Here is a 27,540-nt window from a genome sequence, read left to right on the forward strand (position 1 = left end):
AGAAAAATGAACTATTGGGACCTCATCAAAATAAAAAGCTGCCCTGCAAAGGAAATAATCAACAAAACTCAAAGGCAACTGACAGAATGGGAAAAGATATTTGCAAATGGCATATCAGACAAAGGGCTAGTATCCAAAATCTATAAAGAACTCACCAAACTCCACACCCCAAAAAACAAATAATCCAGTGAAGAAATGGGCAGAAAACATGAATAGACACTTCTCTAAAGAAGACATCCAGATGGCCAATAGGCACATGAAAAGATGCTCAACGTCACTCATCATCAGGGAAATACAAATCAAAGCCGCACTGAGATACCACCTCATACCAGTCAGAGTGGCTAAAATGAACAAATCAGGAAACTACAGATGCTGTTGAGGATGTGGAGAAACGGAAACACTCTTACACTATTGGTGGGACTGTAAACTGGTGCAGCCGCTCTGGAACACAGTGTGGAGGTTCCTCAAAAAGTAAAAATAGAACTACCCCATGACCCAGCAACAGCACTACTAGGAATTTACCCAAGGGATACAGAAGTGCTGATGCATAGGGGCACGTGTACCCCAATGTTTATAGCAGTGCTTTCAACAATAGCCAAATTATGAAGAGTCTAAGTGTCCGTCAACTGATGAATGGGTAAGAAGATGTGGTTTATATATACAATGGAATACTGGTTGGCAATGAGAAAGAATGAAATCATGCCATTTGCAGCAATGCATATGGAACTGGAAGGTATTATGGTTAGTGAAATAAGTCAGTCAGAGAAGGACAGATATCATATGTTTTCATTCATATGTGGATCTTGAGAAACTTAACAGAAGACCATGAGGGAAGGAAAGGGGAAAAAAATAGTTACAGAGAAGGAGGGAGGCCAACCACAAGAGACTCTTAAATACAGAGAACAAACTGAGGGTGGACAGGGGGGTGGGGAAGAGGGGAATATGGGTGATGGGCATTGAGGAGGGCACTTGGGATGAGCACTAGGTGTTGTATGTAAGCCAATTTGACAATAAATTATATTCATAAAAAAACAAATCTCCCTTTTCAATTTAGAAAATATGAATTTACAGGGAGGAAAAAAAGGGAATGTTTAAACTATTCTACAAGGCATTTGGCTCAATTAAAACTACAATGCATCTTTTGGATCTGACAGTTTATTATGGTAGTGTTTCCTTATAGTATAAACAAGGTAGTCATAGGAGTAGATTTGACCATTTCCAGTGTGGCTGGTAAATCAATACCTGGTCTACCATATTGAAACCTCCATGACAAAAGATAAAGGAGGATATTGGCTTGAGTTTCCCAGTAGCAGGTGCAACCTGTGGTCAGGGCTAGCCAAGGAGTAATCTGACTACTACAGTTCACAAAAATTAGCATAGGGATACACAAAGACTCTGCCTTTTGAAAGTCCAATTCATTTGACTCCTGTCTGCTTCTTACAAACCTATTGCTCCCATCCACCACCTCCAAATACATACACTTTGGGAGAATGGAAAGGGTGCTGCTCTAGAAGTTAGGCACTTCTGAGTTCTTGAGCAAATTACTTAATGTCTTTGGTTTCTCCTCCATGGAATGAGTAGTAAGTACTTTCCCTACTTTAAAAAAAACCTCTTTTAATGTTTATTTATTGTTGAGAGACAGGGAGAGACAGAACATGAGCATGGGAGGGGCAGAGAGAGGAGGAGACACAGAATCTGAAGCAGGCTCCAGACTCTGAGCTGTCAGCACAGAGCCCGACATGGGGCTGGAACTCACACACCGCGAGATCATGACCTGAGCCGAAGTCAGACACTTACCCAACTGAGCCACCCAGGCACCCCGGTACTTTTCTTATTTGAGACACAGAGGTTGGGCCCAGACTTCTTGATCCTAGACCACCCATTCAATATTCTGTCCTGGGGATTCCTCTTTTTACATAGCGATGGCTCTGCCTTATATAGCAAAGCATAAGCCTTCCATATCAAGTGCTATCCAATGGCCTCTCAGTTTTATATTTTTGGAAGGAAAGGCCCATGGGATATTTCTATTCTCCCAAGTCTTACCTTTGGAGAATAACAACATATTAAAGAAATACTTGAAAAGGATTTAAGATGCAAATCCACCTGATATATATATTTGTTTGTCAATAATACCTGTTACCAGATGGCTTCCACAGTACCATTTTAAAATGTCAACCTAAAAAGCTTTAGGTGCTAGTTTCCTTACAGGTGAAGGAGACAGCACAAGCTTTAATGGCTCTGGCAGGAAGATATCAAATGTGAATTTGGGCTGTGATGACCAGTTAATCCAAATTTCACCACTTTCACCCTCAGTTTGGAAAGAGAACTCAACTACTGCCAGAGAGCTGTTACACCATTGTGCAGCCATGAGGATGCACCTTGAAGACCTCCCATTGCAAGGAGTGTAACTGGCCAAGGGCCCCAGGGCTGTGTTCTGAAATCCATCCCTGTGTTCTGTCAGAGGCCACTACCACTGCCAGAGTGCAGCAGGGATACTCGGGCAAGCCCCTAGCGACTGACTTTGCTTGAAGACTTCCTGATGTCTTGGTTGCCTCTGTCTGCCTAGCAGACTAGTACACATCCACCAAACCTTGCTTTTTTTACTTGGAACATGACTTGAATCATGGCCTGATGATTCTCTCAGCCTTTTCCAGCTCCTTCCCTAATGCCTTCCATGTAGCCATTTCCCTTAATAATATCCTTGCACTTTTAGTCCCATGTTGACATCTGCTTCTCAGAGGTCGAGACTAACATATCATTCATTTATCTATTCATCCATCCATCCATCCATCCATCCATCCATTCATTCATTCAAGAAATATTAATGGAGTTCCTACAATATTCCTAGCACTTTGTGCTAGGCACTGGGGATAGTGGTACAAGACTGAGATGGCCCTGAGATGGTCATAACCCTTCCTCTCAGGATCATAAATGCTTGCCTTTCTTTGGCTCTTACTTTGTGTGGGGCACTAAGGTAAGAGCACATCACATGCCTACTCTCATCTGCTTTTCACAACAACCCTTAAAGAAGATATTATTCTTGCTTCATGGATAAGGAAATTGAGATCTAGAAAGATTAAGTTGCCAGGGGCTTCCCTAATACAGGTAGCTTTTTCACTCCTAAATCATGTTTTTAACCATTAAGCTAGGATAGATCTTCCTCATTTGGGTAACAGTTCTGAGCACTTTTCTTCTGGTATTGTTTGCACATCCATTATCATCCATATAGTTGATCTTCCAAGGTCTGACTTCATTTATTCACTTACATTATGAAAGCCAGGGAATCACTTAAGAAGAGGGACATGGTAATTCAGCACATTCACGGTCCTACACTATTCCAAAGTCAGTTAATGATGACGTTGTTTAACTCATGTAGAAGAGGTTTCTCGCCTGGTGTGAGTTTCTAACTCATCTTCATCTATCACAAAGGATATAGGAGAGGACAAACAAAACCCTTGGCTTCTCTGCTTTTTATCTTGGTCCCAGCTCAGCTCTGGAAAACTGATGGAAGCTGGTCACATGCATCCAAAGCTTTTCTCAGAAGCCAGCCAGGCCTACTGGAGGGTCAGCCATACCAACCTATGTGCCAACCCTTCTGAATACTGATGCAAACTCATACCATGATATCCAAGGTCAGCTATGGTGTCTTCTATACTTGACTCAAGTGGGCCAAGATCCAAGGAAGGAATGGGCTGAGACTCAGGCAGGTTCTCTGAAGTCAGGTCATCAGATTCCTTGTGGAAGGTAATTAACAATTCATGAGAAGCTGATAGAAAAAAACAGCATTACCACAAATGAAACAATATTGTTTAGAAGACTATTTGGAAATAAAAGTCTGCCTAATCCTCTCCCTTAAACATGATACCATCTCAAATTTTAAGAAGGCAGCTTGAGATAAGAGAAACACCAATTAAGGTGACCTTAATCTTCTACACCATCAATTTCAGCTCCATGACTAGGGTGAGGCAGGAGGAATGGCCATGAACACAACTGAAGGGCGTACTCACTTTTAGGCTCCTGAAAGAGAAGGAGCGATCAGCAGCTAAGAACAAATACCCTCTTCAATTCTGCATCCAGGGTATCACATCTACCTCACCCTAGCGCAGCCCTGCTCAGTTTCCTCATCTCAGAAGTACAGCTGTTGCCTTGGATGACTTCCACGTTCTCTTCTAGCTTTAATGGTTCCATGATGCTGTGAATTCCAGTTTCCTAAAGAAAGAGATCTAAAAGACCACATGAAAGAATTCACACTTGGGTGCCTTGGGGGCTCAGTCAGTTAAGTGTCAGACTTTGGCTCAGGCCATGATTTCATGGTTTGTGAATTCCAAGCCTCGCATCGGGCTCTCTGCTGTCAGTGCAGAGCCTGCTTTGGATCCTCTCTGTCCTTCCCCCACTTACACACACTCTCTCTCTCTCAAAAATAAACAAACATTTTTAAAAAAGGAAAGAATTCACACTTCGAAAAAAGTAAAATTCTCAAATATATATATCGGTATTCCAATAGATCATTTTGCTTTTTTTTTTCCAGTTTTTTTTTTCAGTAGAGCTAATGTTGAACTGACCTATTTTCCTTGAAAAGTGGCTTTCATGGAGAACTACTCTGAGAGTATCTTATTAAAAACAGAAAGTTAAATTCAAACTAATCTTAAATGAATAAGCAAAACAAAGCTTGCCATACTGTGGTATGGCATTTGTGAAAACACAGTCATAAAATATTTTTAAGAAGTCCATTTTTTGTGCTGTATACTTGTTGCAGGAGGTGAAATTGGTTCCAAATTTGAAAGGATCACTGATAGCACACAGGCAACTTTAAGAACTTTAAGCACACAGAGACTGCGCGAAATGTGTTTTCACTTTTACGTCAGAAATCATTGGAAAATCAGTACCTGGACACTCAACGGACTTTGATTCACTAAGATTCTCTTTGAAAAAAACAGATGGAATTGCCATAATTGCTTCTCTTAGCAAGAACTTGATCCGATCGTTGATTCCCATTATTATTTCATTCTTGGAGACCTGAGCTGTTACGCACTTCTCCACAGAAAGCCAGTTCTGGCCCCATCACAACTGGATGTGCCGCAGGATAAAAGAAAGATCAGGCTTCTCATGTGTATTACAGGAATCCAGTTTCTGTTTTGTTTTGTTTTGAAGCTACCATCCTTTAAAGAAATAGTGCCTAACCTGAATCCACATTCAACTATGCTTCCAGATTTCAACACCCGGATTCAGCCAAGCAGAAAATGCCTGCCAAAATAAAAGGCCCCTGTCAGATAGGGTCTGGAAAACAAAACAAGCTATTCTCCTAAACGCCTTGAAGAATTTTTAGAACATGTTTAAGAAATGACAGAGCCAGCCCATTTTTCTCTCTTAACTCTGATTTTTATCTTATATGACTGCTTTTGAAATATAAGGTAGTTTGCTTCAGCTGGCAAGAAAAGGAAGAAGGAATTGAGAACAGAGCCCCAGTGAAATCAGGATGAAATTAAATCCTAAATATGTGTATGGGTGAAGACGGGAGCATTTTCCTCTTCCTTTTCTCTTCATCACGTTTTTCTTCAGCTTCTTGCATCTGATTAATCCAATTTGTTTCTTATATTTTATTTCATCTTTTCCAGTTCACTGGTGCTTTTCCTTGAGATGTTTAAAGCTTTCCAGTCCCTCTGCAAAGTGTTTAGCTTCCCATTTTCTCTCTCCTTTGTTCTTTGAGTATCATTAAACCTGCCTCACTTTGTGCCCATGAATATGATTAAATGTGTCTCTTGCCTGCTCAGGCCCCTCTCTTCATCCTCCTTCTGGGGCCAACAAGGAAGCCCAAGGTCATTTCCCCTTTATGTCTGTTCCCTTTAAATGCTTTTTTCCTAAATAGTCTATAAGAAAGTGTTCATCGGTGGCTTTTCCAAGCCTTCCTTCATCTGAAGGTAAATGGCTTTCAAGAGCCCCAGTTCCTCTCCATTATTAATCAGAATGTGGTCCTACACCGGCTGGTCAGAATCACCAGGGAGCTTGTTAAAAATTCAGCACCCTATGCCCCATCCTAGACCAAACTAATCAGAATCTGCCTTTTAACAAAAGCAACAGATGGTTTGGGTGAATTTTGAAGTTTGAGAAGCATTGCTGTAAGCCATAAGAATTTGGAGGAGAGGGGCACATGGGTGCCTCAGTCGGTGAAGCATCCAACTTTGGCTCAGGTCCTGATCTCGCAGTTCCTGGGTTTGAGTCCCGTGTCAGGCTCTGTGCTGACAGCTCAAAGCCTGGAGTCTGCTTCAGATTCTGTGTCTCCCTCTCTCTCTGCCCTTGCCTTACTTGCTCTCTCTCTCTCTCAAAAAATAAACATCAAAAAAAAAAAAATTAAAGAATTTGGAGGAGAGCCAGTGGATTGCTCACCTGTGAGGTCAAAGATTTTTCTGAAGAGAAGGTGACATTTGAAATTGAGAAGGTGGGATGCTAAAAATGTGCAGAAGGAAGTGGCTGAGAGAACTTCATGAAATAGGGCAAGATACCTGGGGGTGGCTATGCAGCCCTGTCTGTAAGACTGAACCAGCTAGAAGAAGATACTGTCTGCAAGAACCACGCATCTGCTCGCAACATTTCCTGTCCCCATCAATATGTAAACTTAGGAATGTGCTTCTGGAAAGCTCAGAGTCAAAGATGTTCATGACATTAAATCTCAGATGATCAAAGAACCAACACCTCTGGACAAGACAGCATTGGGCACTTCCCCTCCTGCTCCTTTTGCTCCTTGCTGATGGAAACGAGATAGAATTAGAAAGAACTAGGTAGACACTGGGAAGTTGGGGGTTGGGACTTCATGAGATCTTTATGAAATCCTTACTTTCCTTGTCTGAGTTGAGCCAAGATCTAGACTATCCTGTCTGGATCTCATGTTCTGTGGGATAATATACAATTAATAAAATCTCCCAAGATTCTGCCTGCCATAAGGTCTCAGGTTTTTTTTTTTTTACTTTTTTTTGACATTTATTTATTTTTGAGACAGAGAGAGACACAGCATGAACGGGGGAGGGGCAGAGAGAGAGGGAGACACAGAATCTGAAACAAGCTCCAGGCTCTGAGCAGTCAGCACAGAGCCCGATGCGGGGCTGGAACCCACGGACAGTGAGATTGTGACCTGAGCCGAAGTCGGACGCTTAACCGACTGAGCCACCCAGGCGCCCCAAGGTCTCAGTTTTTAAAAACATGTTTATTTATTTGTTTGAGAGAGAGAGAGAGAGAGGCAGAGACCGAGAGAGAGAGAGAGAGAGAGAGAGAGAGAGAGAGAGAGAGAGCAGAGCCCAATGCGGAGCTCTATCAGTGCAGAGCCCAATGCGGAGCTGGAACTCACAAACCGTGAGATCATGAGCTGAGCTGAAACTGAGAGTCGGACACTTAACTGACTGATCCACCCGGCGCCCCCATATGGTCTCAGTTTTACCTTAAAGTTACTGCAGGATCCCCCAAGGATCCCAGCTTACAGGAGGACAGGATCACTTATAGTGTATAGGATCACTTACAGTTGTTTAACACTGATAATAATATCCGAAATGAAAAAATAACTCACAAATTATTATTTTGAAAGGTCAATGAAGAAAAGCAAAAACATCAAGTAAATTATCAGACACTAAAATGTAAGATCATACTTGAAACTACATTTGTATTTGCCATACAGCAATTTCAGGAATAAAGAAAGTTATTTAGGTCTTATACAACAAAATATTACCACATCTGTACTTCTCAATTTCTAATCTCTGAGGATAAAATCCCTTAGAAGCAAGGGTCCTTTAACATTCCAGGGAAAATGTCCCAGTTTTATTCAGATGATTAACAAGTAGTTTCACACACACTAACAAACACAGAATCTCTATAATCATGCCAGATTCCTCCTAAGGACCTTGGCAACTTGCAATTCTCAGTCCCATGGCAAAGAAAGCTGACAGACCTAGGAAAAGTCATGCACCTCCAGAAGTTATCATTTCAGGGCCTAAAAACTGGGGAGCTGAAGACAGGCACTCAGTGCTTGGAGGGGGCTCAGGTCCTTCCATGCAGTGGTGAAATCAAGACCTTTCTCCAAGTAGGAATCCAACATTGCTGCTGACCCCATCTCTTTCAGTCAGCAATTTCTCTGTTCACTAGGTTTCATGAGTGGGAATGATACCAACTCCCATGTCTCTGGGACCCACAACAGATCCCACAGCTGGCTTCACTTAATGGAGTGGGCAATGGGAGAAGAGTGGGGTGAGTGGGATTGAGCACATGTCAGCAGTGTCCCTACATTATCTGCTAAAGGGTCCAAGAAAGAGATACTCTTTTTAAAAAATGTTTATTTCTTTATTTTGAAAGAGAGAGAAAAAGAGTGAGCAGGGGAAGGACAGAGAGAGAGGAAGAGGGAGAGAATCCCAGGTAGGCTCCTCACTGCCAGTGCAGAGACCAACATGGGGCTTGATCTGAAAAACCTTGAGATCATGACCTGAGGCGAAATCAAGAGTCAGATGCTTAACCAACTGAGTTACCTAGGCACCCCAAAGGAGAGAAACTCTTAAGGTCAGAGAAGCCTGGGCCCCTCAACTGGTCCAACTTTGGGTTTTCAGAAATCTACAACACTCACAACCACTAAATATTTCAGAAAGGTGGATTAACAAGTGATTCTAAGCTCTGCCTGGTTGAGAGTTTGGTGCTCTCTGATCACTGAGCTACAGCAGAGCTAGTGTCCCCAGACTCCAGGGATCATCCCACAGCTTCAGGGGGCTTGGTTCTTCCTGCTAAAGAAAAAGAATCAGATGCAGAGATCTCCAATGAATGAAAAACCAGAATTTGAGACAGTAAAGTTCTCCACAAAAATGACTCCTTCCCACGTTGCTTTTATCAGAAGAGATAGGAAGTTGGAGTTGAAGTCTATTGTACAAATACGACCCTGAAGAAAGACTTCCTTAAATATCAGAGCCTATACCAAGACCCATGATGTTTTTAACCATTAGGGAAAATGGTATTTGTTATTCAGGAGGTTGGGACATGATTCAGGGTCCATTTCATGGGACTCCAAAACCCTACTTATTATTGGACTTCTAAGGTAATTATTCAAAGTTCAAAAGGGGTATTAACACAATGCACAATGATACAGACAGGAGACAAATAAAAAGTGAAAGAATAAAAGATAAGACAGAAAGAGAACGATGGACTAAAGAGGTAAAGCAACAAGAGCATGGCTGAAATTCAAAATTAGATATGAACACATTTGCTCTGCAAAGTCATAATTTTACTCCTCAGTTGTTCATTCCGTGCTGATTGAGTTATCCTGAACACAGTATGCACTTGGATGTTTTTGGATGAATCTATCAATCCATCTCTAAGTACAGCTGCTCTGAATTACTGTCATCACTAACCACTGGCCTATATTCTAAAAAAAACCCTACCACCTCCTCCCTGAATGGGGCAAAGTTGGTCTGGATGCCTTTTTTCTCCCCTTTGTCCCTCTTCCTGCCTGATCAGCCACATGAATGTGATGAATCTGAAGCAATTCAAAGTCTGATGTGAAATTTAAAACAAGAGAGCACTTACATGGAGAACATCAATAGTTAGCTGCTCAGAGTTCCGAGATCTCAACTCCTGCATTCGTTTGTTATTTTCTTCATATTTTTCTTCTGCAAGCTTTCTGCAGATTTAAAGTGAATGTAGAAAAAACAGCTGCATTTTGCTAAAGCCACATCTATACTATGCAGGTAAGCGTGATCCCTGTTTCAACAGGCAAACCGGGGTGTTGGGAAACCAGGTCAATGGGTCTCTCCCTCATCAAGGAAAATGCAGTGCAGAACCCACCTGATTTTCTTTTAAGCACACATGATAATGCTCTGGCTCCTCGTCCATCTTTAAGGCCCCTAAAATGAATGCCTGAGGCATGCCTCTGAGGCAAAAGAAGGTGGTTCTTTCTTTGATCCCTGGGCATTCTCTGTGGTGGCAGGGGTGTGCGCCCCTGACGCAGGGGTGTGCGTCACAGTGCCCAGCACATACTGATAACTCGACTACTGTTCTCAGGATGAATTAACCCACACACAAGGAGATTAGAGCTAGATTTCAAAGAATTTACGCAAAGAACTTGAGAGTCACTGTAAAGGGGAATTTTTCTCAGACACATTTTGTTTGGTGTGTAGTATAGAAGAATAGAAAGTAACAGACCTGCTACTAAACTGAAAGAAAGATTTGAGTTCTGGTGATTACTTGTGTGCTAATTTCGATTTAGACTGTTGAAAAGTCACTGAACATCCCTGTAGTCAAATTTTGTTTATAAAGTGGGTACATTATATCCCTTCTGACAATAGAGTCTTTTTATGACTGCACTCGAATCCTAAAATAATGATCAAAAACAATTCCAATGTAATTTATTGACAAAATTAGGACCAAACTTTAGTTAAAACCATTGCCTTTAAATAAGAAACATATTGAATGTCATGTGGAAGATGGATGACTTACTTTGTGTATAAAAAAGTTTTAATCTGAAACATAATTTGTAATATGCGTATAAGTTATTAAATTGCCTTTTTAATCTGTTCCTGTCAGAGATTTCATTTTCCTCTTACCCTCAAACAATGACATGAGTCATGGTACCTCAGGAATATTGCCATTCCCGAAGAGTTAGAAATAGGCCTGGGACTGTGACAGTGGCTCAAGGGATTTATGTAAATATATTTTCTCAGTAAAACCCATACTCAGTGGTGCCGTGGTTTGCAGAAACCAGCTTGCACTAGGTTCCCAAGAGCAGATTGTGTCCATATCTTCCAACTGAACATTCGATGATATCATACCGGTGGCTTGAGATTGGCCATCATGGGAGTATTTACACCCCCTGCCCACAACCCCAGAGGTGGTTGTTAAACATTTACCAGCACACGACTACCCCTGATGCACTCTGACAGAAATACCTTTCCACACTGATTACAGAAAGCGTGTGTTAAGGGAAAAGAAGTAGTCTCACCGATTCTTCCTTGGTTCCTCATGATACGCACTGCAAGTGCGAGAATACCTCTAAATCCTCTTTCAGATATGCTACCAAGGTCACAAAATGAACAGATTTGACTTTCAGGTCTTTTCTGTCTCTCTAGTTGTTAGTTGGGGCTTCTAAACTACTAAAAAGTTGGCAGAGGAACAAAGAAGAAAAATGAGGAAACTGGATAATCTACCAACTGAAAAATCTGTCTTTCAGGAATCGGGAGTCTAGGTCTCTTTGGAATTTTCCCTTTTCACGCAAATACTTTAATTCCTAGTGATACTGTCCACCAGCAGCCTGCCTTGAGCATTGACTTTTCAAAGGGTTTCACTTGGCAGAACAGAGCTGCTTCCAATCTGCTTCCTAAAGCCAACAATTTCCTGCTGGGACATTCTTCTCCCTATAGACCAGCTAGGTCTCCTGGCAGAGGGAGTACAGCAAACATCTGGGGAGTGAGGACAAGATAGTGAAGCCACCCTCTTCACTCTCTCGCTGGCATATGTACAAGAGGTGTCAGGGGCGCCTGGGTGGCTCAGTCGGTTGAGTGTCCGACTTCAGCTCAGGTCGTGATCTCGCCGTTTGTGAGTTTGAGCCCCGCGTCGGGCTCTGTGCTGACAGCTCGAAGCCTGGGGCCTGATTCAGATTCTGTGTCCCCCTCTCTCTCTGCCCCTTCCCTGCATATGCTCTGTCTCTGTCTCTCAAAAATGAATAAACATTAAAAAAAATTTTTTTAATAAAAAAAAAGAGGTCTCAGCAACAATGAGGCTTCATTTGTAGGCTGACTCTATATTTTCATCACTAATTACCTCCCTGATAGTCAATCTTTCTTTGCACCCAAGACTGAAAGCCTGACATTAATGGTGGCTGGCATCCAATAACCACCTATGGCTGAAATAACCGTCTTTTGAGGGGACGAGTAAGTGATGAAACAAATATAAATGCGTATATGCATTTTGATTTCTTGTTTTTGCTTTTGCTTTTCTTTAGTAAATTCCTTTGGAGTCCTGTGAAGTGGCCAGAGCCCAAGGTACCCTAAGGAAAGGCAACTTACTTCAGCTTCCTGGCCTTCTCATCAGCTGCCTGGAGCTTCCTCAGCCGCATCCTTTCTCTTGGTGTCATTTTCTGCACTTCAGACAGCGCCCGCAGAGTCTGCAGGTGGATCTTTTTTTGCCTATGAATAATAAAGATCCCCCACATGCAGCTCATCCCAAACACGCTCAGAAAAATTAAACAAATATTTTACATAAGTATCATTACATTACCGAGAAGGGGGAAGCATCTGGAGACAGGCCAGGCAAAAACTAATAAACTCAGGGTAGGTAATGAGCCAACCAGGACTGTGGTTAATTGGCAATATTTTTCAAATTAGACTTTTCTTTAAAAGCAAATTACATATTTAACAAATTTCTGCTCATTTCATTGCCTATGACTGCTTTTTATAATGTAAGGATCAAATTAGGATCTTGGCCATCAAGGAATAAATGGACTGGCAGACTAATTCATGTGCATAAACCATGTGCATAGGATATACTTTGGAATTAGGCAGGGTTTGAACCCCATCTCTACCACACATCAGCTCTGTAGCCTTAGGCAAGTTACTAAACTTCAGTTTTCTCATCTGTAAAGCACAGGCTATGGTGAGTACTATATGAGGTAACGTATATACAGTATGTGACACATAAAAGGCCCCATATGGTAGTATTTTAGTAGCTACATTTTGTTGACTATGTTGTAAATTCTATGCTTCATACAGTAGGTAAGCATGGCACAGTGGTTATCACACAGATTAATAACAGTCTCTGGGTTCAAATATAGTGCCCAGGTTACATGTATAGGCCCTCAGGGGGTAATGTTTTAGGCATGTTCCTATAACCTAGTTTCCTTGAGTTGCTAATTATTCTTTCCCGAATGCCTGGATTCTTATTTTATTTTATATTAAGTTAGAGATGTGACAGTAGTGGATATTTTTAAAGCACTAGACTAATCTTGGCTATTACTTTGTACTGCAACTGTGAAATAGTTTACCTGATGGCGCTTACAATTAAAGTTACTTAACCTCTCTATGATCATTAATAATAATAATAATGACACTTAAGTCATAGGGTTCTTGTGAGTTTCAATGAGTTGACTCATGTAAAGTGCTTATAACAAAGCCAAACACCCCCAAAAATATTAGTCAATATTATTATCTAAGAGCCTCTTTCTTCAGGTAAAGAAATGTGCTTACATTACTCATGTATTGAAAGATCTGCAACCATATTCTCAATGACCTTTGTTTCTGTGCCTGACTTGGTCAGGGCCTGATACTGCAGAATGGCTTTTGTATTCAACTCCCTCCTTAAAAAACACTAGAGAAGTCTCCTCTATTTCATTTATTCCCACTCTAGTCTTTATTATTTTGTAATGATTCTAATTATTTTGGAATATTTTGTGTAATTATAATGGCTACTTGTAGATAGCTCTTATCCCTCTGGAATACAGTTGGAGCCTCTAGAAGACACAAAATTTTCTGGAATATACATCCTTTATTTTGTAAGATCAAATAGAGATCCCTAAAACATAGTCATACATAGTGAAAAAAGTGACAACTTGAAATCATATTTTATGATGAGAAAGACCACCCAAACAATTGGATTCCAGCATACTTTAATTGTAAGTGCCATCAGGTAAACTATCTCACAATGCAGTGCAAAATAATAGCCAAAATTAGTTTAGTATTTAAAAAATACCTACTACTCTCACATCTCTAGTTTAAAATAAAATAAAATAAAACAAAATAAAATAAAATAAAATAAAATAAAATAAGAATCCAGGCATTCGGGAAAGAATAATTAGCAACTCAAGGAAAGTAGGTTTCCCCTAGTTAGCCCCTGAGGTACAGGGTATTTTAACTGGAAATCATGCATTAAACAAATACTTTGATGAACCAGTTTCTTCAGTTTGAATGTGAAACTGGAAAACAGTGCAGTTGAAAACCACTGGACTAAGGGGTAGAGTAACATATCTGTGTTATTTGGCCTTGAAGATTAGGCTAATGAGGGCTACTGTTCCCACCTACAGCCTTGCACATCTCTACCTTTGCACAGGGTCATTAAAAATTAAATAGAGAGTTCCTTCAGCAAAACTGTAGATTTGGTCTTTATAAGTGGTGCTCCGTGGAGTTGTGCAGTCCACAGCCTGAAGGGCGATACATGGCTGTTCAGAAGTAACCTAGTATTCTACGCTCTTGTATGGTATAGCACAGAAATTTTGAATGAGGTAGGAGAGAGAAGTTAAATAATTATGGGGGCGCCTGGGTGGCCCAGTAGGTTAAGTGTCTGACTTCGGCTCAGGTCACGATTTCATGGCTCGTGAGTTCAAACCCCACATCGGGCTCTGTGCCCAGAGACTGGAGCCTGCTTCAGATTCTGTGACTCCCTCTCTCTCTCTGCCCCTTCCCTGCTCACACTCTGTCTTTCTCCCTCTCAAAAATACATACAAACATTAAACAAATTTTTTTTAAGAAATAATTATGCTTGTTGGGGCATCTGGGTGTTCAATCAGTTGAGCGTCTGACTCTTGGTTTCAGCTCAGGACATGATCTCACAGTTCATAGGATTAAACCCTGCATTGGGCTCTGCACTGGCAGCACAGAACCTGCTTGGTATTCTCTCGCTCTCTCTCTATCTGCCCCTCCCCGACTTGTGCTCTCTTCATAGTTATATATCTCTATATTTATAAATGAACTTTCAAAAAATAGTAATAATTACGTTTGTGAGAAACACATTCTCTAGTTATATGTGTATCTGAAGAAATAAATTTTGGCTTATTTTCAATTGTCCTAGGACTTTACAATGTTGTCTTCTCAATAGATACTCTGCCAGTTCCTGTTAAACAAACAAGATGTGAAAACCATTTATGCTTAATATAGAAGGTTCATTAGCATAAATATCACTAAATGTTTGAGATATTAATTTCTCTATATACTTACAAGGCAACTGCAGAGCTACCCTGCAGATCTGTAAGCTGTGCAGTGGTTTAAAACTTTTATAATTCAATTTGCTACCACCTGGGGCAAAGGGGCTTTGGAACGCCAAGATACTGAAGCTCCTTAATTTCTTGGCAAGACTTAAGTGAATTCTAGGAAACTCCAAGCAGTCAGCTTAGCACTAATAGATTTTTAAAGACAAATGCATTTAACATTTATGCTCAATGGGCTTTTTAAAAACAAAGCAATTACTTACATGGCATTAATTATCTGAGCAGCCTCCTCCTGACAATTCAAATTCTTGTCTTCCAGAGTCATCTCCGAATATCTACACATCAGGTGCTAAAATAGAGAACACCTTAAATACTCCTCTTCAGGGATGAAAGGGCATAAAACTACCAGGGGTCTTTTCTGATGTGCAGTATTAATGACCATGCCTGGGAGCTTGAAAATAAAACCCACTGGTAACTATTTTTCCTTCTATAAAGGGTTACAAAAAATTGCATGGTAGCTTACGCAGCTTATGCTTGTCTCTCCAAGTTCATCTTGCACTGCCTGCTCTCTCACTCCCTGCTACCCACCACGGGCAGGCCTCCCATCAGCTCCATGAACACACAGGCTCTCCCCGGCCTTGGGTCCGTGTCCCCACTCCTGGGGCCAAGACTAGGGTGGGACAGAATGAGGCACTCACTGCAGGTGCAAAACTGAAGGGGCACCAAAAGACTCAGTAACCAAGTCATATTTTAAGGCAATATTATAAAAAATCAAAATTAATGCAAAAAGCCATGGAGAATACAATATCAAATGTTTAGATCTTGCCATTTGCAACATGGATGGATCTAGAGGTATAATGCTAAGTAAAGTAAGTCAGAGAAAAATATCATGTGATTTCATTCTTATGTGGAATTTAAGAAACAAAACAAAGGAAAAAAGAGACAAACAAACAGACCTTTAACTATAGAGAAATGCTGGTTGCCAGGGGGGTGGGGGATGGGGAAACGTGACGAGGATTAAGAGTACACTTACTGTGCAATGAGCACTGAATAACGTACATACAGAACTGGTGAATCACCGTATTGTACACCTGAAGCTAATATAACTGTTAACTTTATGTTAATTATACTAGAATTAAGAAAATAAAATAAATAAAAATTTATAAAGACAGGACCCAACCCTGAACATGCACCAGACTACCTCATTTGCATCACCCTAATCCCAGCCCTGTTGGATCCCGTCTTTGAATTTTTGGTATTTTGTTACCATGGACTTTCAGAATTTTTAAAATGTTTATTCATTTTTTGAGAGAGAGACAGAGTGTGAGTGGGGGAGGGGCAGAGAGAGAGAGAGGGACACACAATCAAAAGCAGGCTCCAGGCTCTGAGCTGTTAGCACAGATGGGGGGCTCAAACCTAGGAAATGTGAGATCATGACCTAAGCCAAAGTTGAATGCTCAATGAGCTGAGCCATCCAGGCGCCCCATTGATTTGGATTTTTTACAAAATGTTTGTTTTTTTATTTTGAGAGGGGTGGGAGTGGGGCAGAGAGAGAGAGAGAGAGAGAGAGAATCCCAAGTAGGCTCCATGCTGTCAACACAGGGCCCAACGCAGGGCTTGATCCCATGACCCTGGGATCATAACCTGAGCTGAAATTGAGAGTCGAATGCCCAACCAATTGAGCCACTCAGGCGCCCCTAATTTGGATTTTTTAAACACTGCAATCAAATGTTATTTATCCTGATTACTGAGTTTTTGATGGTCTCTTTAATTTTGTCCAAGGGCAAATGCCTTACTCACCTCATGCTAGTCCCAGCAGATCCCCTTGGATTCCTTTCAACTTTTTTTTTTTTTGGTATGCTCACAGCCCCATCAGGGTGGTTTTGATCCCAACAGTTAGTACCTGTGCCTCTTTTTCAGCGGCCTGCCCTTAGGCTAATGGAACTGGCTTTGCATAGGGAAAGTTATACATAGCAAAAGCCAAAAGTCCCTGGGAACTTCTACCTCCCTTCCGTCCCCTGTCCTGCTCACCCCACTTTTCCTCAGGGGCTTCTGTAGAGAGCACATTGTTGCATAAGAACCCTCCCCTCCATGTCTCCCTTTAGAAACATAATCTGACTCTGGGCTCTGTCCCAGCTAATTCCCTGTGATTCCAACATTCTCTCAGGCTCTTTACATGTCTTGGTGTTTCTCACCATCTCACTGGTAGAGAAATGTAACTTTATTTGACCACAAAGTCTTTCTTTGACCACAAAAGCCATCCCCTTCCCTTACTTTACAGCATCCTGTGTGCTTTCTTCCTAGTGTTCCTGATAATGTATGATTACTTTTTCTTGGGTACTGGGTTCTCTTCCCAGCAATCAAATTGCAAAAGACGGGAGCCATAGGCCTTCCTTTCAGCACCTCCAGCATCAGCACTGCGACCAGCACACAACTGATGGGTGCACATCAAGTCAGCATCCTTGTTTCCTGCCAACGTAGAAACTGGACGTGGACGAAAAGGTGTGCCTATTTTTGAAGGTGAATGACTGTTTGTGGGTCCACTTAAAATTAGTCATAAAATTAAAGGAAATTTGCCTGAGGCACTCACAAAAGCCTAATTTAAAAAACAAGAACAGGGGCGCCTGGGTGGCGCAGTCGGTTAAGCGTCCGACTTCAGCCAGGTCACAATCTCGCGGTCCGGGAGTTCGAGCCCCGCGTCAGGCTCTGGGCTGATGGCTTGGAGCCTGGAGCCTGTTTCCGATTCTGTGTCTCCCTCTCTCTCTGCCCCTCCCCCGTTCATGCTCTGTCTCTCTCTGTCCCAAAAATAAATAAATGTTGAAAAAAAAATTAAAAAAAAAAAAAAACCAAGAACAAAAAAAAAAATCTCCAATAGGGTACTGTTTGCTTTTTTCTTACCGCCAGAGGTAGATTCTCTGCATCAAAATTTCTAATCTACAGGAAAACAAAATAAATTCACCTGATCAATAAAATGGATTATTAAGACCCACAACAAAGGAGTGGAATAACAAAGACTCAGTGAAAACCCCAGATTTTAATAGTATTAGTAGCCCATTCTTGCCTTAGCAGAAATATATTTGCAAAGTAAACCAAGAGCTCTATGGGTCAATGTTGAGTTTGGGCCAAAAATGACAATCCTAACTTCTCATATCTGGGGCTCCATGTAACTGTGGAGTTCACACACCTTCTTTTCCAAAGAGATTGTCTGACTAATAATTTCCCTCAGCTTAAAAAAAAATCTTATTTCTCCTTTCTCACTGATTCTTGATGCATCTTATTCTCACAGCATATCTTCAAGTTCTAGAATGTATATAAATGCTAATACATGTTTCCCAGTATCCCTTCCATTTTAAATACCTGTAGTTGTTCATCAATGTAAGGGATTTTTAAAATTTCTATAGCAGATGGTCTCAATGAAGGACTCTTGTTCAACATGCTGTAATGTTTAAAAAGAAAATTATTTTAAGAAAAGAAAAAGAAAAAAAGAAAAGAAAAAGAAAATTATTTTTCAAATGAACTAAAATATAAGTACAATTTAAAATTGTTTTTGTGGCAACATATTTATTTCCATACCGTTCCATGATGGTATTCAGTTCTCTTGGGTATCTCTGGGGGAGAGAAGGCGTGTCACCTTCAACAATTTTTAAAACAATGGACAAGAAATTGGAGCCAGTGAACGCATGGTTCATGCAGCACATCTCATATAAAATGCATGCCAGAGACCTAAAGACAAAGTCAAAGAAATTAAATAAGGAACAAATGCCCTATTTTAAATTTGATCACCATATAAAACCTTGGATGTATCAGGGCATTGGTTGTGAGACACTAACATATCCTTTGATATTTTTGTTTGTTTAAAAGCTTCAGTACTATATTTCTTTTCCATTTAAACACATGTTTAATAAATGAAGAGGGTAAAGTGAAAAAAAAAAAAACCTTACAAAATGTAAGTCTGAATGACCACTTTTTGTCAGAGGAAAACAAACAAACCTACTATGTCTGCACACAGTAGGGTAAATAAACATTTGATCAATGTAGTAAAGAAACTCTATGAAGGAACAATAAAATACAGCTAAATATCTTTCTAAGGCAGTTTTGTTAATTATATGCAAAATAAAATTTTAATTTATCAGCCTAAACTTCCCTCAAATGTGTATCCAAGCATTTTGAAAAGGAAGCTGGCATTCTTTATTAGTTTTCTGAATAGAATCCATTTACAAGTAGGGTGGAAAAGCAGCTACTTGTAGCTCACATTAAAATGTATATAATTCTCCCTTTGAGGGTATGAAATAAGAGTATTAAAATTCTAGATCAGTCTGACACTGATAGGATTAACCATGCAAATCAGTAACCTCTAAACCAGCAGGATAATCTTTTAAATAACTCTGCATCATTAAGAAAAGGGGGAAATCTTGCCTGAACTTAATATTAAGAAAGAACTGTACTTCTCCTAAATTAATGGATTATTTTTAATCTCATGAGTATTTTGGATTATGTAACTAGCCAGGTCTCCCTTTTCATGTTAGTTGCTTGAAAAATCAGGAATAAACTTACAACCAACCTTGTGTAAGTTGTGTTTTATGTAACTTTAAACACTGTCCCACTTTCTTATAAAAGGTAGTGTCTGTATAAATAAATATATACATGAATACTATCATTTTAACCATTTTGTGGGTATCATAAAAATGTTCACTAATAAGAGAATCTTGAATATACTGAATACAATGAGATGTTTCTGTTTCAGTACATAACAGTAACACTAAACATTTCTATCTAATTGGTACTTTACATATATTACAAAGCAACTTCCAGATATAACTAAACAGAATCTCATAACTTCATAGTGACGTACAGCCACTATATTTTTCCCATGCAACCTGGCTCTCAGAAGTTAAACGGCTTGATCAAATTCATAAGGTATTTTCCCTTCCACATTCTAGACTATTTTTATTACAGAACGCCAGAAAGAAGGAGGATGTTAGGAGAAAACCCATGATAGTGACTAGAACACCAAGATCAATGTAAATATTATAAATTATGAAAATTAATTTTGTACCCATCCATAAGACTATTGAATAATGTAGCACATATTTAGGTTTCTATACTAGGAAAATTTTCCTTCAATAAATGTGAAATAAAGACATTTTTAGACAATCAAAAATTAAGACAATTCGTTGCCAGCAGGACAGCACTAAAAACAATCCCAAAATGGAATTCTTCAACTTGAAGAAAAATGATTCCAGGAAGAAACAAGGAATGCAGGGAGGGTCACACCTGTCAGAATGGCTAAAACTGACAACACAAGAAACAACAGGTGTTGGTGAGGATGCAGAGAAAGGGGAACCCTCTTGCACTGCTGGTGTGAATGCAAACTGGTGTAGCCAGTCTAGAAAACAACATGGAGCCTCCCCAGAAAAGTTAAAAAAAGAACTATCCTATGATACAGCAATTGTACTACTAGGTATTTACCCAAAGGATACAAAATTGCATATTTGAAGGGGTACTTGCACCCGAATACTTAGAGCAGCATTGTCAACAATAGTCAAACTATAGAGAGGGCTCAAGTATCCATGGACTGATGAATAGCTAAAGAAGATGTGATATGTATATATAAATACATATTGAAAGTTTATGCTTTTATTTTGACATTGAGAACAAGATAAGTATGCCTACTATCACTACTTCTATTCAATATTGTAATGAAAGTGCTATTCAGAACAATAAGGCCAGAAAAAGTTAAATGAAAGTGTGTGTGTGTGTGTGTATAAAATGACAAATAAAAATACAAATATACAGTAATTATGTTAAATGTAAATGTATAGTTTCAATTAAAAAGACTATCAGACAGTAAAAATTATATATATAAAGATTAGAAAAATATATTAAACTGTCATTAGCATGTCAACATGGTTATGTATGTAAAAGGTCATTTCAATAAGCCTGTGACAAACATTTAAAAAATGAAATGCAGGGGTGCCTGGGTGGCGCAGTCGGTTAAGCGTCCGACTTCAGCCAGGTCATGATCTCGCGGTCCGTGAGTTCAAGCCCCGCGTCAGGCTCTGGGCTGATGGCTTGGAGCCTGGAGCCTGTTTCCGATTCTGTGTCTCCCTCTCTCTCTGCCCCTCCCCCGTTCATGCTCTGTCTCTCTCTGTCCCAAAAATAAATAAATGTTGAAAAAAAATTAAAAAAAAATAAAAAAAAATTAAAAAAAATGAAATGCATAATGCCATTTACATTAACATCATACAGTGTCAAATACCTAGGAATAAATCCAATGAAAGATATACACCCTACACTGTAAACCACAATACATTGCTAAGAGAAATTAAAGAACCTAAAAAAGGAGGGGGGCAGGGTGGAGGGGGAGAGATCCACATGTGTGGTTTGGAGAAGTCAAAATAATGAAGATGTCGATTTTTCCCAGAATGACCTATAGACTCAATGCAATATCAATCAAAATCCTAGCAGACTTTTTGTGGGAATTGACAAACTGATTCTAAAACTTACATGGAAATGCAAAGGGACAAAGATAGACATGGTACATTGGAGGTCTTATATTATCAAATACCAAGATTCATTATAAAGTTACATTACTTATGAAAATGTGATATTAGCAAAGAAGAAAAAATAGACCATGGAATGAAACAGAGGGCTCAAAAACAGATCCACACAAATTCAGTCACCTGACTAATGCAAAGACAAACTACACTATGGTAAAGAAAAAAAAATGATCCTTTTAACAAATTATGCTGGGCCAACTGAATACACATGTGGAAAGTAATATATGTGGACTACTATCTCACACCAGACACATGCACAAAAATCACCAATTTTTACTATGAAAAATAAGATCATAAAGCTTTTAAAATAAAACAGGAGAATACCTTCCTGGTCTTGGGGTAGGCAAAGACTTCCTAAACAAAACATAAAAAAACACTGGCAGTAATGTTATGGACTGATAAAATGGACTCCATTATAATTAGGAACTTCTATTCATGAAAAGACACCACTAAGAGAGTGAAAAGGAAGAAAAAGAGTAGGATAAGACATTGCAGCTCAAATATTCATCAAAGACTGGTATCCAGAACTGGTTAAAGTTCATTAATTTATTAATTACAACTCCTACCAATCAATAAGAAAAAGGAGAGAATCCAATGGAAAAATGGACAAAAGACTTGAAGAGACATTAAATGGCCCCAAATCATGAGATGTTTGACATTATCAGTCATCAGAGAAAATGCAAATTAAAACCACAGTGCAGCACCACTACACACTTTCACCGTAAGAATTGGTGAAAATGAGAAAGACAATATCAAGTCAGTACTTGTTACACTATGAGAAAAGTTTTCTTAACAAAAAGAGAGGGGAAGGCTACACATTACTAGTAAAATATAATCATCAAATCAAATCAAATACTTTTATTTGGGTGGATATGTGTAAAATATTTGTGTGTTATAAACTCTGCGCCAATATGCTGGCTTATTTTCCCCAAAGAAGAGTCTAATTTGAACCTTGAGACTGTTTAAAATAGTAGACCTACAGGTCTACCAAGATTTGCTAATTCTAAACTCTCATTGTATCAGTGAGAAAACCAAAACTCAGAGAAAGGAAGTAATTTGCCCAGAAAGGTGCCATATTAGATCAGCTTGTTTGGTATTGGTATTGTTCTCATTCAATATATCTTAAAAATGTTTTCTAAAAAATTTACGCTAACTACATACACTCTGCTATGTAATCTAATGTACATGTAGTAATTTTAACACTGAAAAAAAGGAATGAAACTCACAGGTCTAAGTGTAGAAGGCTGTCAATCACTCAGCACCCACATACTCTTCTGAGGATTTAATTCAGCTCCTCCTGTGGGCTCAGAGTCTTCTTCAGGCCTTGGGTTAAAAGCACAACAAAGCCAGATAATCTCTCCTGGCTCTGACAGATTGAAAGGGCTGGATGAGAGCAACAATCTCTGACACAGGACATTTTGAGCTGACTTGGGAGCAGACTATTATATTATCTCTATCAATAATACAAGTGGTAACAATAATAATGGTAATCAGAAAAATACTAGCTGAGGGGCGCCTGGGTGGCTCAGTCGGTTGGGCGACTGACTTCGGCTCAGGTCATGATCTTGCGGTCCGTGAGTTTGAGCCCCGCATCGGGCTCTGTGCTGACAGCTCAGAGCCTGGAGCCTGATTCACATTCTGTGTCTCCCTCTCTCTCTGACCTTCCCCCATTCATCCTCTGTCTCTGTCTCTAAAATGAATAAACGTTAAAAAAAAATAAAATAAAGAAAAATACTAGCTGAAATTTTAATAGTGTTTACTATAAATTAGGCCCTGTTCTATATTCCTTACATATATTAACTCATTTAATCATTCTCATAACAATCCTAATGAAGCAGAAACTATTATTATCACTCCCATTCCTCAGATGAGGAAACCACAGATTAGGTCAATTGTTAATGTTTCCATATTGAGAAGCTGGTGGAACTGGGATTGCAACACAGTTTGTCTGGCTCTAGAGACATGAAGTCTATGCCATCCTGCCTCTCAATGCTGTATTTCTGATCATTAAGGGCTCTTTTGAATTGGAAATCATGGCTAAACCTGCCTGAAGACCTTCAGGCAGGGGCTGATTTCCCAAGCTTACTTTGGGTTCTACCTGGAACCATAATTCATCTTCAGGGATCCCTAGGGCCTAAGACAAGCCATGCAGGGCATCAGACCATGGCAAATATAGGGCATACAAACAATGAGACCCTCTTTATTTATTTTATTTTTTTTTTTTAATTTTTTTTTCAACGTTTATTTATTTTTGGGACAGAGAGAGATAGAGCATGAACGGGGGAGGGGCAGAGAGAGAGGGAGACACAGAATCAGAAACAGGCTCCAGGCTCTGAGCCATCAGCCCAGAGCCCGACGCGGGACTCGAACTCGCGGGACTCGAACTCACGGACCGCGAGATCGTGACCTGGCTGAAGTCGGACGCTTAACCGACTGCGCCACCCAGGCGCCCCAAGACCCTCTTTAGCAAAAGGAAAGGAAGGTAGGCAAGTTTGGCTTTTGTTTTTCTGTTGCTTCTCATGGAAAGGGAGTTAGTGGTCTATTAAGTACAGTGAGTTGATCATGAAGTCAAACTCTACTTTTATGGAGACATAGCTCTACCAAAGCCACATTTGATGGATATACTAGGGTTATAAAAAGCTGTGGAATTATCTGGCTAAACAGACTATAGAACAATTAGATGTAGAGACTAACTTAGTAATCAATTAATTTTGATACAAGACTATTCTCTTTCTTGGAAATCCTCTCAGCTTCACTAAAGGCATTCTGTTTTCCATTCACTTGTCTCATTTTGATCTAGTGAGATTTACTTGCACTTGAGCACATGGAAGAGTGACTTGTAGAAAGGGACCTTCCCTGGTCCCTGTGCACCTGCCTGCAATAGATATAATCTGATTACAGACACCACCAGGACACTTTGGGCAAAAGATTTTTGATTATCCTGTTACAAGTTTTTTTTTTTAAGTTTATTCATTTTGACAGAGAGAGAGAGAGGGAGACCACAAGCAGGGAGGGGCAGAGAGAGAGGGAGAGAGAGGTTCCAAAGCAGGCTCCAGGCTCTGTTCTGTCAGCACAGAGCCCAATGTGGGGGTTCAACTCACAAACCACGAGATCATGACCTGAATCGAAGTCAGATGCCCAACTGACTGAGCCACCCAGGCGTAGCTATCCTGTTACAAGTTAAAATTTATCTACTATATATACATTTTATTCTAGTAACTATACATCTATGTACCTATGGTTTTAATTTTTTTCCAATTTCCAGCTAAACATTTCTAATGGGAATAATTATAATCTTGAACTCATCAATTCCATCCTTTTTGAATATGTTTATCTTACTTGACTCCCAGTCTTAAATCTGGCAGTGAGGAGGTAGTAAAGGGGAAAGTAGAGGGCAAGTTGAAAAAAAGAAGGTGCATTTTATTTAGAACTCTACGATTTGTATTCCTTTTTTTTTTCTCCAAAAGATAGCTAACTGTGAAGAAGTAAGCAAATAAATCCCTGAAGGAGGAAATTTAGCAGTGAAAGGGAAATCTGGGATCAGGTGCGTGTGAAGCAAATTACACCTGAACTCCATAAACTCACCATCTGTCCAGCTTGACCAGAACTACCCAAAGGATTTCAGGAGCACAGGTTGATAATGAATTGCAAATGAAACTCAGACGTTGTCTTGTCTCAAGGAACTAAACTTACCCTTTGAAATCTGTCCAGACTCTGCAAACAGAAACCTATCCCACCATAGCAATGCATGACTCTGGTTGGGGAAGCTTTACTGATCTTTTAGATATTTTTATTTTACATAATTGATGATCATCCTGATATCCATCTAGAAAAGGGTACACAGGGGCACCTAGGTGGCTCAGTCATTTGAGCATCCAACTTTGGATTTCAGCTCAGGTCAGGATCTCACAGTCCTGGGGTCTAGCCCCACACTGAGCTCCATGCTGGGCATGGAGCCTGCTTAAGATTCTCTCTCCTGCAGCAGACCTATCCACAGAAACTTGGAAGGCCAGAAAGGAGTGGCAGGATATATTCAGTGTGCTGAATCAGAAAGATATGCAGGCAACAATTCTTTTTTTTTAATTTTTTTAATGTTTTATTTATTTTTAAGACAGAGAGACAGAGCATGGGTGGGGAGGGGCAGAGAGAAAGGAGGACACAGAATCTGAAACAGAATCCAGGCTCTGAGCTGTCACCACAGAGCCTGACGCGGGGCTCAAACTCACGAACTGTGAGATCATGACCTGAGCCGAAGTTGGACGCTCAACCAGCTGAGCCACCCAGGCGCCCCTGCAGCCAAGAATTCTTTATCTAGCAAGGCTGTCATTCAAAATAGAAAGAGAGATAAAAAAGTTTCCCAGACAAACAAAACTTAAAGGAGTTTGTGACCACTAAACCAGCCCTGCAGGAAATTTTAAGGGGAACTCTCTGAGGGGAGAAAAGATGAAAAAAAAAAAAATATATATATATATATATATAAATACCAAAAGCAACAAACATTAGAAAGGACCAGAGAACACCACCAGAAACTCCAACTCTACAAGCATCATTAGGACAATAAATTCATATCTTTCAGTACTCACTCTAAACGTCAATGGACTCAATGCTCCGATCAAAAGACATAGGGTAACAGAATGGATAAGAAAACAAGACCCATCTAGATGCTGTTTACATGAGACCCACTTCAGACATAAAGACACCTTCAGATTGAAAATAAGGGGACGAATAACCATCTATCATGTTAATGGTCAACAAAAGAAAGCTGGAGTAGCCATACTTATATCAGACAATCTAGACTTTAATAAAAGGACTGTATCAAGAGATGCAGAAGGGCATTATATCATAATCAAGGGGTCTATCCACCAAGAAGACCTAACAATTGTAAACATTTAGGCACCAAATGTGCAAGCACCCAAATATATAAATCAATTAATCACAAACATAAAGAAACTCAACGATAGTAATACCATAATACTAGGAGACTTCAACACCCCACTCACAGCAATGGATATATCATCTAATCAAAAAATCCACAAGGAAACAATGGCTTGGAATGACACACTGGACCAGATGGACTTAACAGATATATTCAGAACATTTCACCCTGAAACCGCAGAATATACATTCTTCTCCAGTGCACATGGAACGTTCTCCAGAATAGACCATATACTGGGGCACAAATCAGTCCTAAGTAAGTACAAAGAGGTTGAGATCATACTGTGCATATTTTCAGACCACAATGCTATGAAACTCAAAATCAACCACAAGAAAAAATTTGGAAAGGTAACAAATATTTGGAGACTGAAGAACATCCTACTAAAGAATGAATGGGCTAACCAAGCAGTTAAAGAAGAAATTAAAAGTATATGGAAGTCAATGAAAATGATAACACCACAACCCAAAACCTCTGGGATGCAGCAAAGGTGGTCATAAGAGGAAAGTATATAGCAATCCAGGCCTTCCTAAAGAAGGAAGAAAGATCTCAGATATACAACCTAACCTTATGCCTTAAGGAGCTGGAAAAAGAACAGCAAATGAAACCCCAAACCAGCAGAAGACAGGAAATAATAAAGATTAGAGCAGAAATTAATGCTATCAAAACCAAAAAAACAGAACAGATCAATGAAACCAGAAGCTGGTTCTTTGAAAGAATCAACAAAATTGACAAACCACTAGCCAGTTTGATCACGAAGAAAAAGGAAAGGACCCAACTAAATAAAACCAAGAATGAAAGAGGAGAGATCACAACCAACACAGCAGAAATAAAAACAATATTAAGAGAATATTATGAGCAATTATATGCCAATAAAATGGGCAATATGGAAGAAATGGACAAATTCCTAGAAACATATAGACTACCAAAACTAAAACAGGAAGAAATAGAAAATTTGAACAGACCTATAGCCAGTAAGGAAATTGAATTAGTAATCAAAAATCTGCCAAAAAACAAGAGTCCAGGGCCAGATGGCTTTCCAGGGGAATTCTACCAAACATTTAAGGAAGAGTTAACACCTATTCTCTTGAAGCTGTTCCAAAAAATAGAAATGG

General features: G+C 39.7%; 1 protein-coding gene and 1 long non-coding RNA gene across 4 annotated transcripts in view; one reads left to right on the forward strand and one right to left on the reverse strand.

The window, feature by feature from the left end:
- NEK11 (NIMA related kinase 11) overlaps window positions 1-27,540 on the reverse strand; it is a 275,516-nt gene that overhangs the window by 151,032 nt on the left and 96,944 nt on the right. For 2 of the 3 annotated variants that reach the window (XM_043595417.1, XM_043595420.1), the window contains exons 7-13: window positions 18,506-18,655; window positions 18,290-18,368; window positions 17,831-17,866; window positions 15,196-15,281; window positions 12,024-12,143; window positions 9,550-9,643; window positions 3,620-3,734 (exon numbers count right to left, since the gene is read on the reverse strand). In XM_043595417.1, the coding sequence (XP_043451352.1) occupies window positions 3,620-3,734; window positions 9,550-9,643; window positions 12,024-12,143; window positions 15,196-15,281; window positions 17,831-17,866; window positions 18,290-18,368; window positions 18,506-18,655 (680 nt within the window). The remainder of the gene's footprint in view (window positions 1-3,619; window positions 3,735-9,549; window positions 9,644-12,023; window positions 12,144-15,195; window positions 15,282-17,830; window positions 17,867-18,289; window positions 18,369-18,505; window positions 18,656-27,540) is intronic. The other variant, XM_043595419.1, reaches the window with a different exon arrangement.
- On the forward strand, window positions 12,039-17,549 carry LOC122492000. The gene is made up of 3 exons (XR_006299507.1): window positions 12,039-12,127; window positions 15,252-15,403; window positions 17,237-17,549. It is a non-coding gene; the product is annotated as an uncharacterized LOC122492000 (long non-coding RNA).

The sequence above is a fragment of the Prionailurus bengalensis genome, chromosome C2, assembly GCF_016509475.1.
Source record: "Prionailurus bengalensis isolate Pbe53 chromosome C2, Fcat_Pben_1.1_paternal_pri, whole genome shotgun sequence".
NCBI lineage: Eukaryota > Metazoa > Chordata > Mammalia > Carnivora > Felidae > Prionailurus > Prionailurus bengalensis.